The sequence below is a fragment of the Cryptomeria japonica genome, chromosome 5, assembly GCF_030272615.1.
Source record: "Cryptomeria japonica chromosome 5, Sugi_1.0, whole genome shotgun sequence".
NCBI classification, from domain to species: Eukaryota; Viridiplantae; Streptophyta; class Pinopsida; order Cupressales; family Cupressaceae; genus Cryptomeria; species Cryptomeria japonica.
Window position 1 is genome coordinate 473855819 of NC_081409.1, and position 16354 is coordinate 473872172.

The 16354-nt window shown below is 36.0% G+C and overlaps 1 protein-coding gene across 3 annotated transcripts in view; it reads left to right on the forward strand.

Annotated features, from left to right (window-relative positions):
• LOC131049900 (pathogenesis-related homeodomain protein) overlaps window positions 1–16354 on the forward strand; it is a 173256-nt gene that overhangs the window by 64020 nt on the left and 92882 nt on the right. For all 3 annotated transcript variants that reach the window (XM_057984001.2, XM_057983993.2, XM_057983985.1), the window contains exon 7: window positions 15004–15234. In XM_057984001.2, coding sequence (XP_057839984.1) covers window positions 15004–15234 — 231 coding nt within the window. The remainder of the gene's footprint in view (window positions 1–15003; window positions 15235–16354) is intronic.

Consider the following 16354-nt stretch of genomic DNA (forward strand, 5'->3'; position numbering starts at 1 on the left):
TGATCGAATCTTGATATTGTCCCTTTCCCAAATGTGGATATTGATGTGTGAGTCCTCCTTGAATTTGATTTGCCTTGGAGTGTAGTCTTTGAACTTCCTAATGAAATCATCTCTTTATCAGCTTTCGGTCCTCTTATCAAAACCTGAAAGACACATAATGAATCAACAATCATGCAAATAAAACAATCTTCACACCCCTAATGCATCATTAATTGTGCTTTCAAAGATCAATTCAAATCTGGTAAATAACAATCTACTGATGGAATTAGTCCTTGTAATCAGTCCTGATCTGAATTTTGATCCTCAAATTTGTAGCTCTGCCTCTTTGTCTGCTGCAATTCGCTGCCTTTAGATTGCAGAGTAGATTGTATCAATTGCTTTGATTAATGCCTTGGAATGAGGATGGATGTCCTCTTATATAGACGGTGGATGTTAAAGGGTCTGTTTCACTCTATCTTCATTAAAGTGACACATCTTCATTCAGAGGCCAGCTCCTTATTCTTTTGTTGCCACACCTTGCAAGGACTGATGAGGTGGATACTTTATCTTTTAAAATTCCAAAAAAAAAACTTTTCTTTCATTCAAAATTTCCGGTGGGGCCCATGCAATATCAAAGACAAAAAAACATTTTTCATTCAGGCAGTGGTTAGTGGGTCCCAGCAAGAGTCCTTAAGACAAATCTATTTAATTTTCCATTTTGGAGTGTGTGGGGCCCAGCATGTGATGTGGTAAGGATAGATAAGGAAATATGAAATGTTGTAGGGGGAAGGGAAGAGTGGTGAGAAATGTTAAGGGGAGCTGCTACGTGGGGAAAGGGAAGGAGAAGATGTTTGGGGAAAAGGAGACATAAAGGTGCGGATGATGAAGGTAGGAGATACGTGGGGGTAAGGAGGTTTAGGACGTGGGAGGTAAAAGGGGTTGGTGAAAGGAGTTAGGATATATGAGGAGTAAAATGGAACGGGAGGTATAAGGGGTAATGAAATGGTAAGGTGGTAGTTAAGGGAAAACGTAGGAAATGGAAGGTGGGTTAGGATAGGATAGGGGTAGGAGGTAAAGTGGTAAGTAAGGGAAAGGGTAGGCTAAGGGAAGTAGAAGGGTAAGGGGTGTGAGATGGAGGGTAGAGGATGTAGGTGTGAGTGTAGGTGAAGGGTAGTGAGTGAGTATGCTAGGACGGGAAGAGGGTTAGGTAGGTGAGGGTATAGGTGAAGGTAGGGAGGTGAATGAGATGGAAGGGGTGATGGAGGTAAAGGTAAAGGTAAAGGTAAAGGTAAAGGTAAAGGTAAAGATAAAGGTAGTGGTAAGGGTAGGTTAAGGATATGGGATGGAAGGGTAATGGATGTAGGTGTAGGTAGAAGTAGGTGTAAATGTAGGTGAAGGTAGGGATGTAGAGGAAGTGGAAAGAAGTGGAAGTAGAGAAGATGGAAGGGCTATGGGATGGAGAGAGAGAAGGTGTAAATGGAAGGAAATGGAATGGGTGCGCTCAGGTTTGGGCATCCATTGACAGTGCTGGGAGAAGCAGGTCGAAGGCTTTGGGGGCAGAGGAAATGTTGAACCTCACTTCATCTCAAAGAGAGAGATTTGACCAGCTTTTGAGCAACTACATGCAAAAGGTTAATAGCAAAGACTCGACAACAACCAACAACTAAGCTAAGACAACTATCGTAGAAAGTGAAGAAGTGGGGATCCCCATTTGCAATGGGGCGATGTGTGAATACCTCACAACAGGTACCTGCAAGCTCTTCTTAACACAAGCTTAGTAAATACACCAAAAACACCTTTAACACTTCAGCCATGAAATTTTACCATTAATAAAGCACGACTTATATACTTAATGACTGCTCACAAAAAAAAACTTTCATTCTCCAAATTTCAGCACCCACGTTTTCATTCTCTCTGTTATTTTTCTAAGCTGGCAGATGCAACACTCCTCAAAGTTTAATCTTCACACACAGAGGTATATTCACATCTCCAAGTTTTCAAACTGTATTTTTAAAATCACTGATCAGCACAGCTGTGTATTTCTGTTGATACACTGTCACAGTGGCAACAACATCTATGTAGCTTCAAATCACTTCAAAAGAAATACAAGTCACCCATAAACACATCCTCACGCAAACAGAAAGAAAAACCATTTGCTGTAAAAAACAATCGCTCAACAAATTCTCTGTCCACAATTTCTGAAGAAAACAAAATATCTTCAAAAACGTTACATTCAGCAAGCTCAGAAAAGAACAGTCTACAGATATCGCATATAACTGGTGCCCAGTGAATGGCATGCAAAAAGAATTAATTCCCTGCAACAAACTGAAAGTAACACTGAGAGCTAGGCATTATCTAAGAACTATGCGTTATCATGCTGAAAACCACCCTTTTGTAACTGCCAACTGACAGCTGACATTTGAAAGAAAAATTCTTTCGTAATTGCCAACTGACATTTGAAAACAAACGCACTCTCCCTGAAGCGTACTTAACAGCAGTCATCAGATATTTCAAAATAAGCCACACAGGTGGCACAGTCTGAACACAAACAAATCTGCAACATCTTCCAAGAAGGATCACACAGATGGCACGATTTGAACTCAAGCACACTGATTGACAAAACACTTACATGTGCTTCTAATCGAACAACATAGAGACAACAATGCCACTCAAATGCACTTATCGAACAAAACAAAGAACTAATGACATCAATGACAGAATATAACAAACTCTTCATTAACTGTCTTTGCTGCTGCTGCGGTGGGGCATACCTCCATTATTTTCCCGAGTGTGATAGCAAAAGTAATTCTTTGCCCGTGCTTTGCCTTTTGGATGAAATCATACTCTAGGAGCTGCCTCACTACCTCAAGTAATACCATTTTATCTGTCAGATGCCTAGGAAGCTTGTATGGTTTTTATGTGAATCCTCGAATCCTTAGGTATGTGAATAGGAAATTGGATATACCATGATCCGTACTTCTCAATGAGCGTCGTTGCCTCTTTAGACAATCGTTTATATATTCCGCCTTGCAACATCCTTGTGATGTACATGGTGAAAGCATCGTTCACCCTTCTATAGTGTTCAATCTCATGCAGGTGGAGTTGTGGGTAGCACTCATATACTCTGTATTGTCCTGGCCTGTTCCCAACTTTGCCCTTGTATATCAATCCTTTGTATACAGTATGTCTTGCAAGCATGTAGACTAGGTAGAAAGTCATGTAGAATGTCCTTGTTCTTTCCAAACTTCTCAACTGGATGTCTAGGTTGTCACTTATAATCTTTGCCTAGTTGATCATCACTGTTCCCCCCGCTATATCTTCAATAAAATAATACATCCATGTCTCAAATAGCGCCCCTTGAGGTGCTCCCATGAGTTGGTTGAGTAAAAATATCAAATCTCTATACCCCTCCTTGAAGTTTGAGCATAAGAGTCTCTTGCGTAACCTAGAGTGGTGATGCCCTGTCTCAAGGACCCACTCGTTATTGATAACTGTCAAACACAACTCTGATCTTGTTTCAAATTTAGCTTGGGCCTCTTCCTTGGTTCTCTCTTGCATGTCTTTATATCTAGGGATTCCGAATACCTCCCCAATTGACTTCTCAGCTAGGTATGCAATCACCAACCCCTTAGGAGATTTGATCGCCTTCGTCTGTGGATCATAATCCTTTGCACACTCAGCCAAGAGTTCATTGCAGTTAATTGATGGTGGAAAACCAGATGCGTGGTAAATTCCACTCTTCATGATATCAACTGCCAAGGATGATGGTAGGTGATTCTTTGTTCCAAACATTCTCCGTCTCATCCTCTTCATATACTGGTACTCCATGTTGGTGTCCGCAATCTTCTTCCATTGGGATTTTATTTGCGACCCCAGATTGTAACCTTCTTGCATAACCTTCTATTGAGTCTTCTCGCTGATATCCCCGCTTTAGACATGGTACCTGTACGAAACTGGAAGTCAATATCGTGACAAATTAATTCTAATAATTCATTTTTAGAATTACCTTAAGTTCTAAGTTTGATAGATTTTCTATCTTTATGAGCTCGAAAATCAGAAGTTAAACAATATATAATGCAGATTCTGAAAAATGTGTAAATTTCAATCAAAATGAGGCATATTGCCTCTCATAAACCTGAATTTCAGACTTAGAACAAGCCTGATTTTGATCAGTTAAGTTAAAAAACACCCTTGCAAACTCAGAAAATGAAAGATTTTGATGTCAAAAACATTATTCCAGGTCTGATTTTCTGAGTTTGGAGGTCTGAAACACCTCTGCAACGGCAACTTCAATGGCTGGGAACACCCTCAATCGTGGCACAATGTAATGTCCCCTTTTGGGAGGACACTAAATTTTGCCCAATATACTTGTAGAATTATTGCAGGTTGTCTATTTTCGGTCTATTGTGCTAATTTGGACAGATTTAGTTTGATGTTGTTTCCCTCTTTAAATGCACAGGTCTGTTGTTTATATCAATCGGATCTGCTGCCTATACTCAGATATATATGTGTGTGTGTGTGTGTGTGAAAAATCCTTTCTATTCCGTCAAGTCTGATTCTCTGGTTATTGATTTAATATGTCCTCTTCTTTTCCTTCAATGCCTGCTTTATTACTATTTGCAGATTTGTATTTGTGTTCAGATCTCTTTGATAAATGTTCATATCATTCTTCCAGATTATCTTATAATTCTGACTTAGGTCTGCTTCTAAATCTGCTTCTAATGCTTCATATATATTTTTTTTATTCCATGGATCCCTACTTCTCAAATGAAAATTTCTCCACTTTATATCCTCCAATGTGAGGGAGAGTCACACCTCTTCATCATGTATGCCCTTTGGCAAGAGACACACCCTTCGCCCTTAGCACCCTTTAAAAGAGTGCAACTCTTTATTATTTCTATCCTTTGAAAGGGACACAACCTTTCACAATCAGTTCTACACTTCTTATTTAAACCATATCTGCACTTTTGATTCCCAAATTATCCCCCTCAAATGAGGTTATCTTCTCCCTTTAATATCTCATGTTTGAGGGAGTCACAACTTTTCATTTCATGTCTTTTGACCATTCATTAACTTAATTAAATTTTAATTATATTTAACTATATTATTTTATATTTTAATTTAAATTACATTTTTATTTTTTGTATTTTAATATTATTATCATTATTTATTATTAAATTATATTTCAAAGTGGGGGCATTACACACAACACTCCCACATAATGAGATTTTGCCTGAATTAGCTGAAAATCAATGCGTATTGGGCATACACAATGGCTGGAACAATCGCCTTAGTTTGCAAGTGAGAGATGGTAACAATATTGTGCAAGTGAATGGTGGCTGGAAATAAAGTGTTTCAGACTTTAACCGGCCATGGTGCCTCTCCTCTCAGCTCTAGCAGCTCCAATGTAGAGGCAATGGATGCCTCAAATAAAATCGCACCCTCTACTTTTCAATGGCGCACCTCAAATCAGTCCTTCCAGCTCTCTAACTGTCAAATCAGTCACAATATAATATAATATAAGGTTCTGGACTGTATGTTTTATTCATGTTTTTACCTTGTCAAGTCACCACACGGCCAATGTGGGATAACAAATTTGCCTTTACCAGCCAAGTGGAAAATTGATATGCATTGGGATTTCAACACAGCAATATTTTCACCTTGTTTGATCATTAAATGCACATGTTGGGAAAATCAATGTTAATTGGGACACAATGACCTTAAAAAATTTCACTTAAATTCAACTTCCAGCCACTTGGGAAAAATCAAACCCCATTGGGACACAATTTTCATTTAAATCCATCCCATTGGGCAAATTAAAACCTGTAGGGGAAAATCGACCCTCATTCGGACACCATAATTCAATCACTTAGCTCATTTTACCACACAAATCCACTCCAGGGGAAAATTGATAGTCATCTGGACACACAAATTTGATCATTTTTATGCAAAATACCCCTCTGTGGAAATTAGCCCTTCATCGGGACAAAACTTCCTATCAAAATATCATTAAAATCCATCATAATATTCTCCAGGGGAAAATTGTACCCCATTTGGACACATAAATCTTGTCATTTTCCTTCTGTTTGTTCTCAGTGGAGAATCAACCTCCACCGGGACACAAATTAGTCCACATTTCAGTTCATTTCAATTTTTTTGTCCTTAGGTGGAAAATCAAACCTCATCAGGACACAAATTGCACTCAAACTTGGTCATTTTACCCCTCGGTGGAAAAACATGGGTTATTGAGACACACATACTTCATACATTTTGTTGTTGTAGGCCTAGTGGAAAAGCAACCTCCACCGGGACAACCTCAGTGGAGATTCCTGATGCATCAGGAATTTCCCCAAAAACACTTGCAAATTCAGTTCATGAGGGGGAAAATGCACCTCATCGGGACTGAGACCATTTTCATTATTAAAATAACTCTCTTTGCTCAAAAATGGAGTGAAAAATTATGCTTCATCAGGACAAAGTCCATTTTCACCTTTATTGCTTAGTGGGAAAACGCCTCCCATCGAGACAACTCACTTTTATGCCTTAATTTCATGGGGGAAAAATGTCTTCTATTGGGACTGATGATTTTCACACTGTAAAAGCCCAAACTTATCAAATTTTATCATTTAACATAGTGGAAATTCTATTTCCATCAGGACTTTTAACATTTCAGTTGGATTTGAGGGGTGGAAAACAAGAGTCCATCGGGAATTTGTGCTTTTTTGACTTATTCTACCTCCTAGGAGTGGAAAAACAACTCCTATAGGGACTTTTGATGCTCTAGCACAAAATTCACACTAATTTGCAACATTTTAAACACATTTTATGCTCACATTTTAAAGCTAGCTGCAACCTCAAAAACTTAGGAAAACTCAGGATCATCTTGACATTATGAAACCTTCTAAACACTTTGATCCTATTGACTTCAAAACTCAAAATTTAAACATTACTTGCACATTGAAGACCTCTGAGCATGACCACATAAAAAATGAGTCTCGGGCATGAAAGCCCAAAATTGCCACCCAACTGCCAAGAGTCCTAAACTAATAAAAGCGGAAAGTAGGAAAGAGGGGGTCCCCGTTTGCAATGGGGCAATGTGTGAAAAGGTCACAAGTGGACCCAAATCTCAAAACCGTACACTATTGTAGGATTAATCTTTGATTAAAAAATACACATCTTGGAAGGGATATCCTGGAAATGAACTTGAAAACTTTAGTGTTGAAGAACATAAAGCAACATGGTATGCTTACTCAAATAAGTGAATGGGAAACCTATGTAATAACCTTAAAGAAATGTCTTTTTGATAGTTTCCAGCATGCTCATAAAATGCTTTGATCCATATGGAATAAAACATCATCATTGTGGAAATTTAAGAGAAACATGACATCTATAGAACAAGATGTTCTCATTAGCGTGGGGTTAGGGTGCCATATGTGAGATTCCTTGAAAAAAATCATGGATTCTCCCATTCACGTCCTTGATGAAATTCTATTGGGAGTCAACCACCAAGTTGCTTGGGAAATCTTTTTCACTTTTGAGCATCATTATGAGGTTCTTGATAGGTTAGTTTAACTCCTTTCCCTGACCATTGAAGGACACAATGCTGCTTTGACCTTGTAGTTTTATGGTGTTACCATTTTTGAGAACAACATAGTTTCATGTCTCTTGCTCTAGCCTCTATTATTAATAAATTGTTTGTGAAGGAAGCAAATGATATTTCTTCCAATGTGGTCATATTTCATGTGGGAGATAGACTTGTCCCCCTCAAAATCTTCATGCTAGGAACTCAAAATCACTCAACTTGTCCCTCTCAAGAAATTTCATTAAGAAGTGGAGAGCTTTCATGTCTAAGCCATGACCATCAGCAAGGATTGGGGCTTTTGTGGAACTTGATGAGGAGTAAATTACCATTTTTGTTGCGTTTCGCATTGAGGGTGGATGCATCCCATTATAGCTCTCACTTTTTATCAGTGAATGTCACTTAAGTAACTTTAAAGTTACTCAATTTTATGTTTTAAAAGTGACTCAAGTTTCACTCAGGTCACTTTTAGGGTTGGTTTGTTAGTTATAAAGTGTTTGTAATGAAAATTATGCATTAGTTATTCTACATAACTACCTCGCCAAGTTATAAAAGCATGGCAACTCCTCATTTGGAAGCTGCTTTGGACTACTAACATGTAAGGCTAATATTTTGGGAAGTTTCATCTTATAAAGAACATTTTGCAAGTAAATGAGAGCACCTTGAAGGTTTTTAGGTCTATAAGGATTTGTTTTCCACCTTTGGTTTTGCATTTTCTCTATGTTATTTATGTCATAACAAGTTGGTAATTGTTGGTTGGCTTAAAGATCATGTTCATCCATGCTTTTGTATGCTATTCTAGCTAAACTTTTGTTTCTTGCAAAGTGATCAACCTAAGTGGAATTCTTTCATTATTCCTTTGAAGTGTTCGTTAATTTGCATTGAATTTGTTTATAGTTTCTTGAAATAATTAAATATTTCTTTGGTGTAAATTTGCATAAAAATCTCTTAGTACCACTATTATATTGTGGGAGAATGAGTGATTGTAATAGTGACCGCATTTAAATAAATACATTATCTATAGTTTGTTATGGTCAATCAAAGTAAACGCTACATGCATATCTCATTCTACCTTGTTCATGGCATTAATATACACTTTGATTTCACAGCCAATAATACATGCAAGGTGGTACTTTGGGTGATTGATATTTCTATTCCTCTTTATCCACAATAGTTGCAAATAATAGTCTCTGAGGTCGGTATTAGTTTGACATGTTTCCAAGTGGGGTCCATTCTGGGAGCAGGTTTCCTTACACTTCCTGATGTAATTGTATCTTGAGTGCTTATTTGACATTCACAAAATCAGAAAAGTACATCTTAATGCAACATTTTTTAGTACAAGAATCATTATTTTTTTTAATAAAAATAGCATTTTAAAACTTAAACATAAACCCTACATGGCACTCTAAAAAAATAGCATTTTTGTCTAAACATAAAATAAAATCAACATAAAATGGTTTGCATTTTGAACATAAATGAATAATATTAATAATTTAAGCAAAATAATATTTCTTCGTACTATAATTTAATAAACCCTAAGAAGTAAAAAAATCAGCATTATAACATATGAAAACTGAATTCAGTGCTTTTAAAACACGTGTAAACACCTAAATTGAACATTTAGAAAAGGAATATTATTCTTGAAATGTTTGGAAAAAAAATGGTTTAGAACTTTAAAAATGATTGAATTTTGCTTTTCAAATCAGCTTCAAACTTATTCAAATGACTCAAACAAATTTGCAAGTGATGTGTGAGAAGATTGTACGGGTGGGATTTGTCAAATTATGGTAAAAAATTTCATGTTTTTATTGTGTATAAATATGTTCAGACAGGGGCCTACTGCGCATGACTAGTTTGTGTGGTGGTCCTGCTGAATAATTGCAGTGAACTTGCCTAAAGATTTTTGTGTATGTTGGTGAGAAATTCATCTTGCAATATAGCTCATGAGTTCTTGGAAGTCATACAAGTAATTGATGGGTTTTTATTCTAGTGAACATGATCATGCACATAATGGCACTAAAATTCATTGTGTTTTGTGTGCTCATGAAAGATGAGATCAGGAATAAGTTTTAACACACCATGATAGTCACACAATAGAACTGTAGGTGGTTCTCAAGTATGCACATTTTTGTCAATAACTTAACCTTATTGCTTCACAAATAGTTCCACCCGCAGCATTATATATTTCTTCTGTGGAAGATATATCAAAAACTTGTTTTCTTCTTACTTTCTCATGATATTGAACTAGATCTCAAAAAAGAATACAAATTTCAAAGTGAGTTCCCTGTCATCCAGAGAACTTGCATAGTCTGCATGTGTGCATCCTATCGAGAAAAGTTGATCATTTTGCTTCTATACTGCATTGGACACAGATGTACGCCAACACTTTTTTTTAAAACTTTTTAGTGACACTTTTGTTCTTGAATGAACCTTAAAAGTTAACTCACAACATGGTTGGTATTTGAGTTCATGTATGTGAGTTAAATGAGACTCCCAATCAACTGGCAATAAAGAGTTGCATTCACTTGAGGTGATGGATCAATTCTTGATAGTTGCGACTTATCTCTATTGGTGTTGACATGTTTGCAGTCTACCATTCTGAATTTTTGAGCAATGTCTTGACATATTTCATTTGTGTCACAGAATTATGTTTTTTTTTTGCCACACCTCTAGTCCAAGGCAATAATGTAGAAGCTTGAGATCATTCTTTCTTGCTTCACTCATCCTTTGAGAATTTCTGGTGCTAACCACATTGTTCAACATAAATAATCAAAATTACAATTTGCACCCATTGCTTGTTGAGGTAGAGACTAGTATCATATGGATTTGTGGTGAATACATGTTGCAGAAGACGCCCGTAGATTTGGATGTACCACGATTTGGTAGCCTATTTCAAACTGTAAAGAGATTTAATAAGCATGAACATCTTGTGCTATTGATTTGGTGTGGTGTATCTTGTCGCTGTGAGCCATATACTTTGCCCTTGAGATCTCTATTTAGGAAAGCACACTTCACATCCATTTGATGTACTTGCCAATCTAATTGAGCTACCATAGCCAAAACAATTGTAATTGTCTTCATCTTTGTAGTGGGGAGAAATGTCTCTTCATAATTGGTTCCTTTTTTCTAAGCATAGCCGTTTGCTACAAGTCAAGTCTTATACTTGTTAGTTTTTCCATCTGCTTTGTAATTTATCTTGAACAATCATTTCCATCCAATTTCTTTCTTCGTAGTGGAAGATCAACAAGTTCCTATGTGCTATTCTTCATAAATGCGTAGTACTCAGCATCGATGGTATCTTTCCATGACTTTGACTCAAGGGTTACCTTTACTGTTTATGGTTCTGAGTTGTGAATTACTGAAACAAATTAACTTCTGCACGAGTCTTGTTGCAAACCTTTGGTATTGAGATAGAGATATTTGAAATTACATCTAATTCCACATCCTTCATAGTGCTGAAATAGCACTTTGGTATCTTGTGCATAGTAGGTGAGGGTGAAGATCGAGACTATTCTATCTATAACACATCTTCATAACAAATTTCGTATTTGTGCTCAACATCCTCAACTTCATCTTCATCACCTTGAAATATTTTTTGATGTTTGACATACCACACTAAATGATTTGAAGAGGATGCTTTTGCCTATGTATCATATATAAAATCCTCATCACAATCTTCTGTAGAAGCAACATACCCTTATTACTTGTTAGTTCTCTTCTATTGGGATTCCTTTTTCTTGCACTCAGGCATTTTGTTATGGCCTAGTTTGTTTTACTCTCCATTGACAAAGGGATTATACCAGCATTTTTTCTTTGGTGTGTGTTCAGCATTTTGTTTTTGTTTGGGTGAACCGCTCCAACATTCAAGTTTCTTTCCTCGTTGTGAATTGAGAGCTTGATTGTCTATGGTGTCAGGGACCTCATCTTGAATTGCTTCTTCTTTTTGAAGAATAACACTAACTCTTCAATGTAGGCTTTGTGTAGCATATAGAAAGTCCTCATCACAATCTTTTGTAGAAGCAACATGCCCTTATTACTTGTTAGTCCTCTTCTTTCGTGGATTCTTTTTCTTGTACCCTCAAGCATTTTGTTGTAGTTTAGTTGGTTTGGCTCTGCATTGGCAAAGGAGATATGCCAAGATTTCTTCTTTGGTGTATATTTGGTGCTCTGTTTGTGTTTGGTGAATCACTCCAACGTTCAAGTTACTTTCCTTGTTGTTATGCGAGATCTTGATTGTTTGTGGTGATAGTGACCTCATCTTGCTTTACTTATTCTTGCTAAAGCACAAGCACTAACTCTTCAAACATGTTACAAAAAAATGAAAGGAAGGGGGTAGTGTTTTCAAGACAATTGGTATAAGAGAGTCATTTGAAATTGTTTACCCTAATCCGTGGAGTGATATTCTCATCTCTGCTTCTCTTCTCAAGTATCCCTCCAATTTCTCAGCACTTTGCATTTCAAGCCATTTAAGTGTCTTTGAAGGTGAAGAATCTGCTATTTTTATATGAGGTTGTGCCTCATATGTGACACCAATATGTGTGTTTGGCCTTATCAAATCTTTGCTGCATGTTGGCATCAGTTGCAGGTCTCATGATATTGCCATTCACAATATCCCAGAGTTCCCCAAAACTTCTTTTGGGTTTGGACGTTTGTTTTTAGGCTGATTAATTATCATCTCTTAACAATTGAGAGTTCAAAAGCATTATCTCAAGAGTTTTTGAAGCCTTTTGTCCTGACGAAGGCTCCCTATCTCTCCAAATAGATTCTCCTTTCTATATCACCTGGTTGACCAATTTACTAATATACGTAGGCTTCCTATATACTTGTCTGTATGTTGATGAAGCTAGTCCTTTCTATATACTTGACAGAGACCTTAAAAGTTAAAACACGTGAGAAGGATGGTACATGGTACCCTTGGCAGTAGATGAAAAGGTTTGCGCTGTATGTGGAAGGATAAGCTTTTGATATAGTTTGTGAAGACCTGCTTCAATTTTTATAGCCTAATATTAGGGCATGGATGGGTGGGATATGGAGTGAACTTTTTTCAAACAATTTGACCTGTTTCTCTTGAACAATTTTATGGTTGATGCTATAGATGCTATTGTTTCAGCTTTGTTAGGTATTGAATGCAGTAGTTTCTCATGACAGCTTTACTTGTAAATGTGAACTAGAGGCATTGCTGATATTGAATGCTACTAATGTTGTTATGTGACATACCAAAAAATGCTTATTGTATTATGTTAATTTGGAAAAAAATGCTTTGTAAAAGAAAAATTTCTCAGTACAATAATTAATATAGTTTCCTTATTTTGTCATAAGTATATAATAATGCATTTTCATCTTGCAATTTGTTGGGTGAAAATTTTGTAAACCTGGGGATATTTACAAAATGTGGTTTTTAACCACAGTATGCAAGACAATATCTCTCAGAAGGCAAGATACAATTTGTCCTATTTATAAGGGAATGCTCCTCCTTTCTACTGCAATCTATATCTAATATTATTCTACCTGCTAACTTTACACTAATCCAGGATGATACAGTTACTTCACTCTCTTTTTTTAGAGTAAGTATTTTCCCACTTCTCTATTTAGAATCGATTTCTTTTCTTAAGACTGAAAACAATTCTCACTTGTAGTAATTCAAAAATCTATACTAATTAGAAGCAAAGTGTCCATAAGAGTACAAAGCCTCCCGTTGCTTCCTTTTCTAAAAATGATTTATGGGATGGGAAAATAGCAACGAAGCTCAAAGTCTTCACCTTGCTACTATTCTATCAACCTCTTTACAAATAACTCTTTTAAGCAATATTTTCCCCAATTAAAAAATGAAGCACAAAGTCTTTATGTTGCTACTTAAATACTATTTATATCCTTCTCTAAGAACAACAAAGCAAAGCACAAAGTCTTTGAATGGTTATCGACACACAAGTCCTACTTTCAAATTCACAAAGTAACACAAAGTAACACAAAGTCTACTTAGCAAATTTAAATTACTCTTCAATATGTCACACAACTCATATTGCTTAACTCAAACTCTCAAGAATATATGGCATAAATGACATAAGAACATCTATATCATAAACAAAGATGATTCCAACACAAAGTTTGAAAGCCAAAATTTGTCTTCTTCTTATTTTGTTTGAGCTTACAAAATCACAATTTGAACACAAAGTCTTACTTTGCTTTTCACTTTGGCAAAGCTTTGTTGCATAAAAATAAAAGATAAAAATTACAATGAGCACCCTCATATATATAGGAAAGGGGCAATGAGAAAAATTAGGAAAAACTCAACTAATTATGACCAAGTCAAAAGTAGAGTTCGATTTGACTTAGGACTTGTGCAATCCTACGTGCAAAACTGTGTATACAAAATGACACTTGAAGTGTCGATCGGAATTACAAATACTTGGAAATTTTTCTAAGTATAGAAATGTACCAATGTTGCAAGTATTGAAGATATTTTTCTATGACAATGATTTCATCTAATTCTGGAGGACCTTTTTGAACTCTGATGCAATTCAAGCTATTTGCAATTGTCAGAACCATCTCCAAGAAAAAAGACAATGAAGTTCAAGAAGTAAGACTCCTATCTGGTCTTCCCACCATCCTCAGTGGCGTCAAACATTGTGAACAACTTAGATTTAACTGCCACGACTTGCTTTAGTTATATTTATGTTTTTTCCAATTTGTCTCGTTACATAAATTGTCAAGAATCTACCATGAACTCAAATAAATCTTACGCTCTCTTAAGGGACATGTGAATGACTGGTGTGAAACCAGTACACTATTTTGCATCGTCAGCGCGGACTAGGGATTTGGATATTTTTGTAGTACATTTGTGTTTTATCCAAGTTGTCTTGCCAAATAAATCACTTAGTATTATATTTGTTACATTTCCATTGTTTTTCAACATGAATTGTCAATAATCTATTATGAATATAAATATCTTATGTTGTACTTGTTTATTAAATGCTGTTTACAAAGGATGGTTTCAGCAGGTATTTTTACCAGCAGTTTTGTTTTATATTGATGAAGAAGCTTCTTATTTTGAGAGAACATACGAAGAAGAAATATTGTGTCCATTCAATATCATATTGACACCGACTAGATGGAATATGAGTTTCAATGTGTAATATATAAAATAAAGTTACAGTTTATACTTGTAAATTTGTAATAAATGAAATTGTCTTTTTGTTTTATCCTTTCCATCTCTATTATTGCATGTTGTGTTCACAGTAAATGAATTCGTCCTTTTTGTTTATCCATTCCTGATCTGTTTCCCACTAAAATTAACTACTAAGTTTCTTAAGTTCACGGGAATTGAAAAATGTAAAGCAATACAGCGGGATACTATTTTGGAATACACAAATTGTGGTTGCAGCTCCAGTATATGGAATTCAAAGGTTGGTTGGAAACTTGATTATATCCTTTATTTATTCATACAGGAAATGTTTGGCAAAGATGAATCCAATAAAGATGAGCTCAGTGAAGATGAAGACTGGGGGCCGAGCAGGAGATCTAGAAAGGTAAAGCAGCCGGATATAGATGCTGCAAAAGATCCTCCTCCAGAAGTAAAAAACGACACTAGCAAAGGAGAGAAGATTGGGGGAGTACATGCAGCTGGTAGTATGCACGATAAAAAACGTATCATCAGACTGCCAGCTAAAGCAGTTGAGGTAACAGAAATATACTTAGTTTGGAACAGATGAACACCTTTAGGATTTGAGATATCTAGTTATTTATATCACTGTACTTTGAATTTACATAGCATATGATTATGCATTTACCATCCATTTTGAGCTTGTTTACAGGCTTTTCTGTTTATAAGATCATACATGTCTGACACCCAATCAACATGCTAGATCTATCAAAATGGAAATACAGAGATTCCTCAAGTTTTCATTTGTACCTAAGTTACTGGTCTTGGTACTGGTATGGGTTTGAGTTTGAGGGTTTGGTTTGCATGTTCGGCCAATTTTTTTGGAGTTGGCTTGTTCCTTTCAAAATGAAAAACATATAAAAATCAGAAATATATACACATTTGCAGCAGTAATTAAATCCAAAATACACCACACAACATCGTATATTATATAATCAACAAAACTACCATTTTAATATTCAAATATTAGTCAAAATTGAATGTCATGATATATATTAAAGTTAAAAAATAATAATGGCAGGTGCCAACAATCAGCCATCATAGATAAAAAATCATTATATGGGTCTTCAAAAATATCATCATTGTCATCCATATTAGATAATGTAGGTATTAATAACTTAGAAGAACCACAAAGAGTGCCATTGGCATTGGTACTAGCACTAGCACACTAATGCTCGCTATTTGGCTTATCGTCAACATCAAGTGCAACAAAGTGGAAGTGGAAGCATCCAAGTCCATATGTTTTGGCTCAATATCCCACTTCTTTGTGTCCATTTCCTTGTAGCCACTTTCTTTGTGTGTAAGGAGCCCAAGTCTGAATGTACATACTCCATGTCCTTTGCCTTTTTTGAGTGTAGCCAATTGCACTTTACTGAGTGGATGAAGGAGGATGGGCTCCAATTCCTCTTGGATGTAGATGAATTAGCAACCTATTAACACAAATTTAGAGAGTTAAGAGGTAGAAATTTTAAAAATTTAAATTATAAATTAAAATATACATAAAACTTAAAAGAGGAAAGATTCCTTTTTTATGAAACTTGTTATAAATTTTGATCGCAAGAGGTTGTGGGTGTGTGAATGATTGGCCATGGAAGTACCACCAATTATGAGTATAGACTTCATACTTATACTAGAGT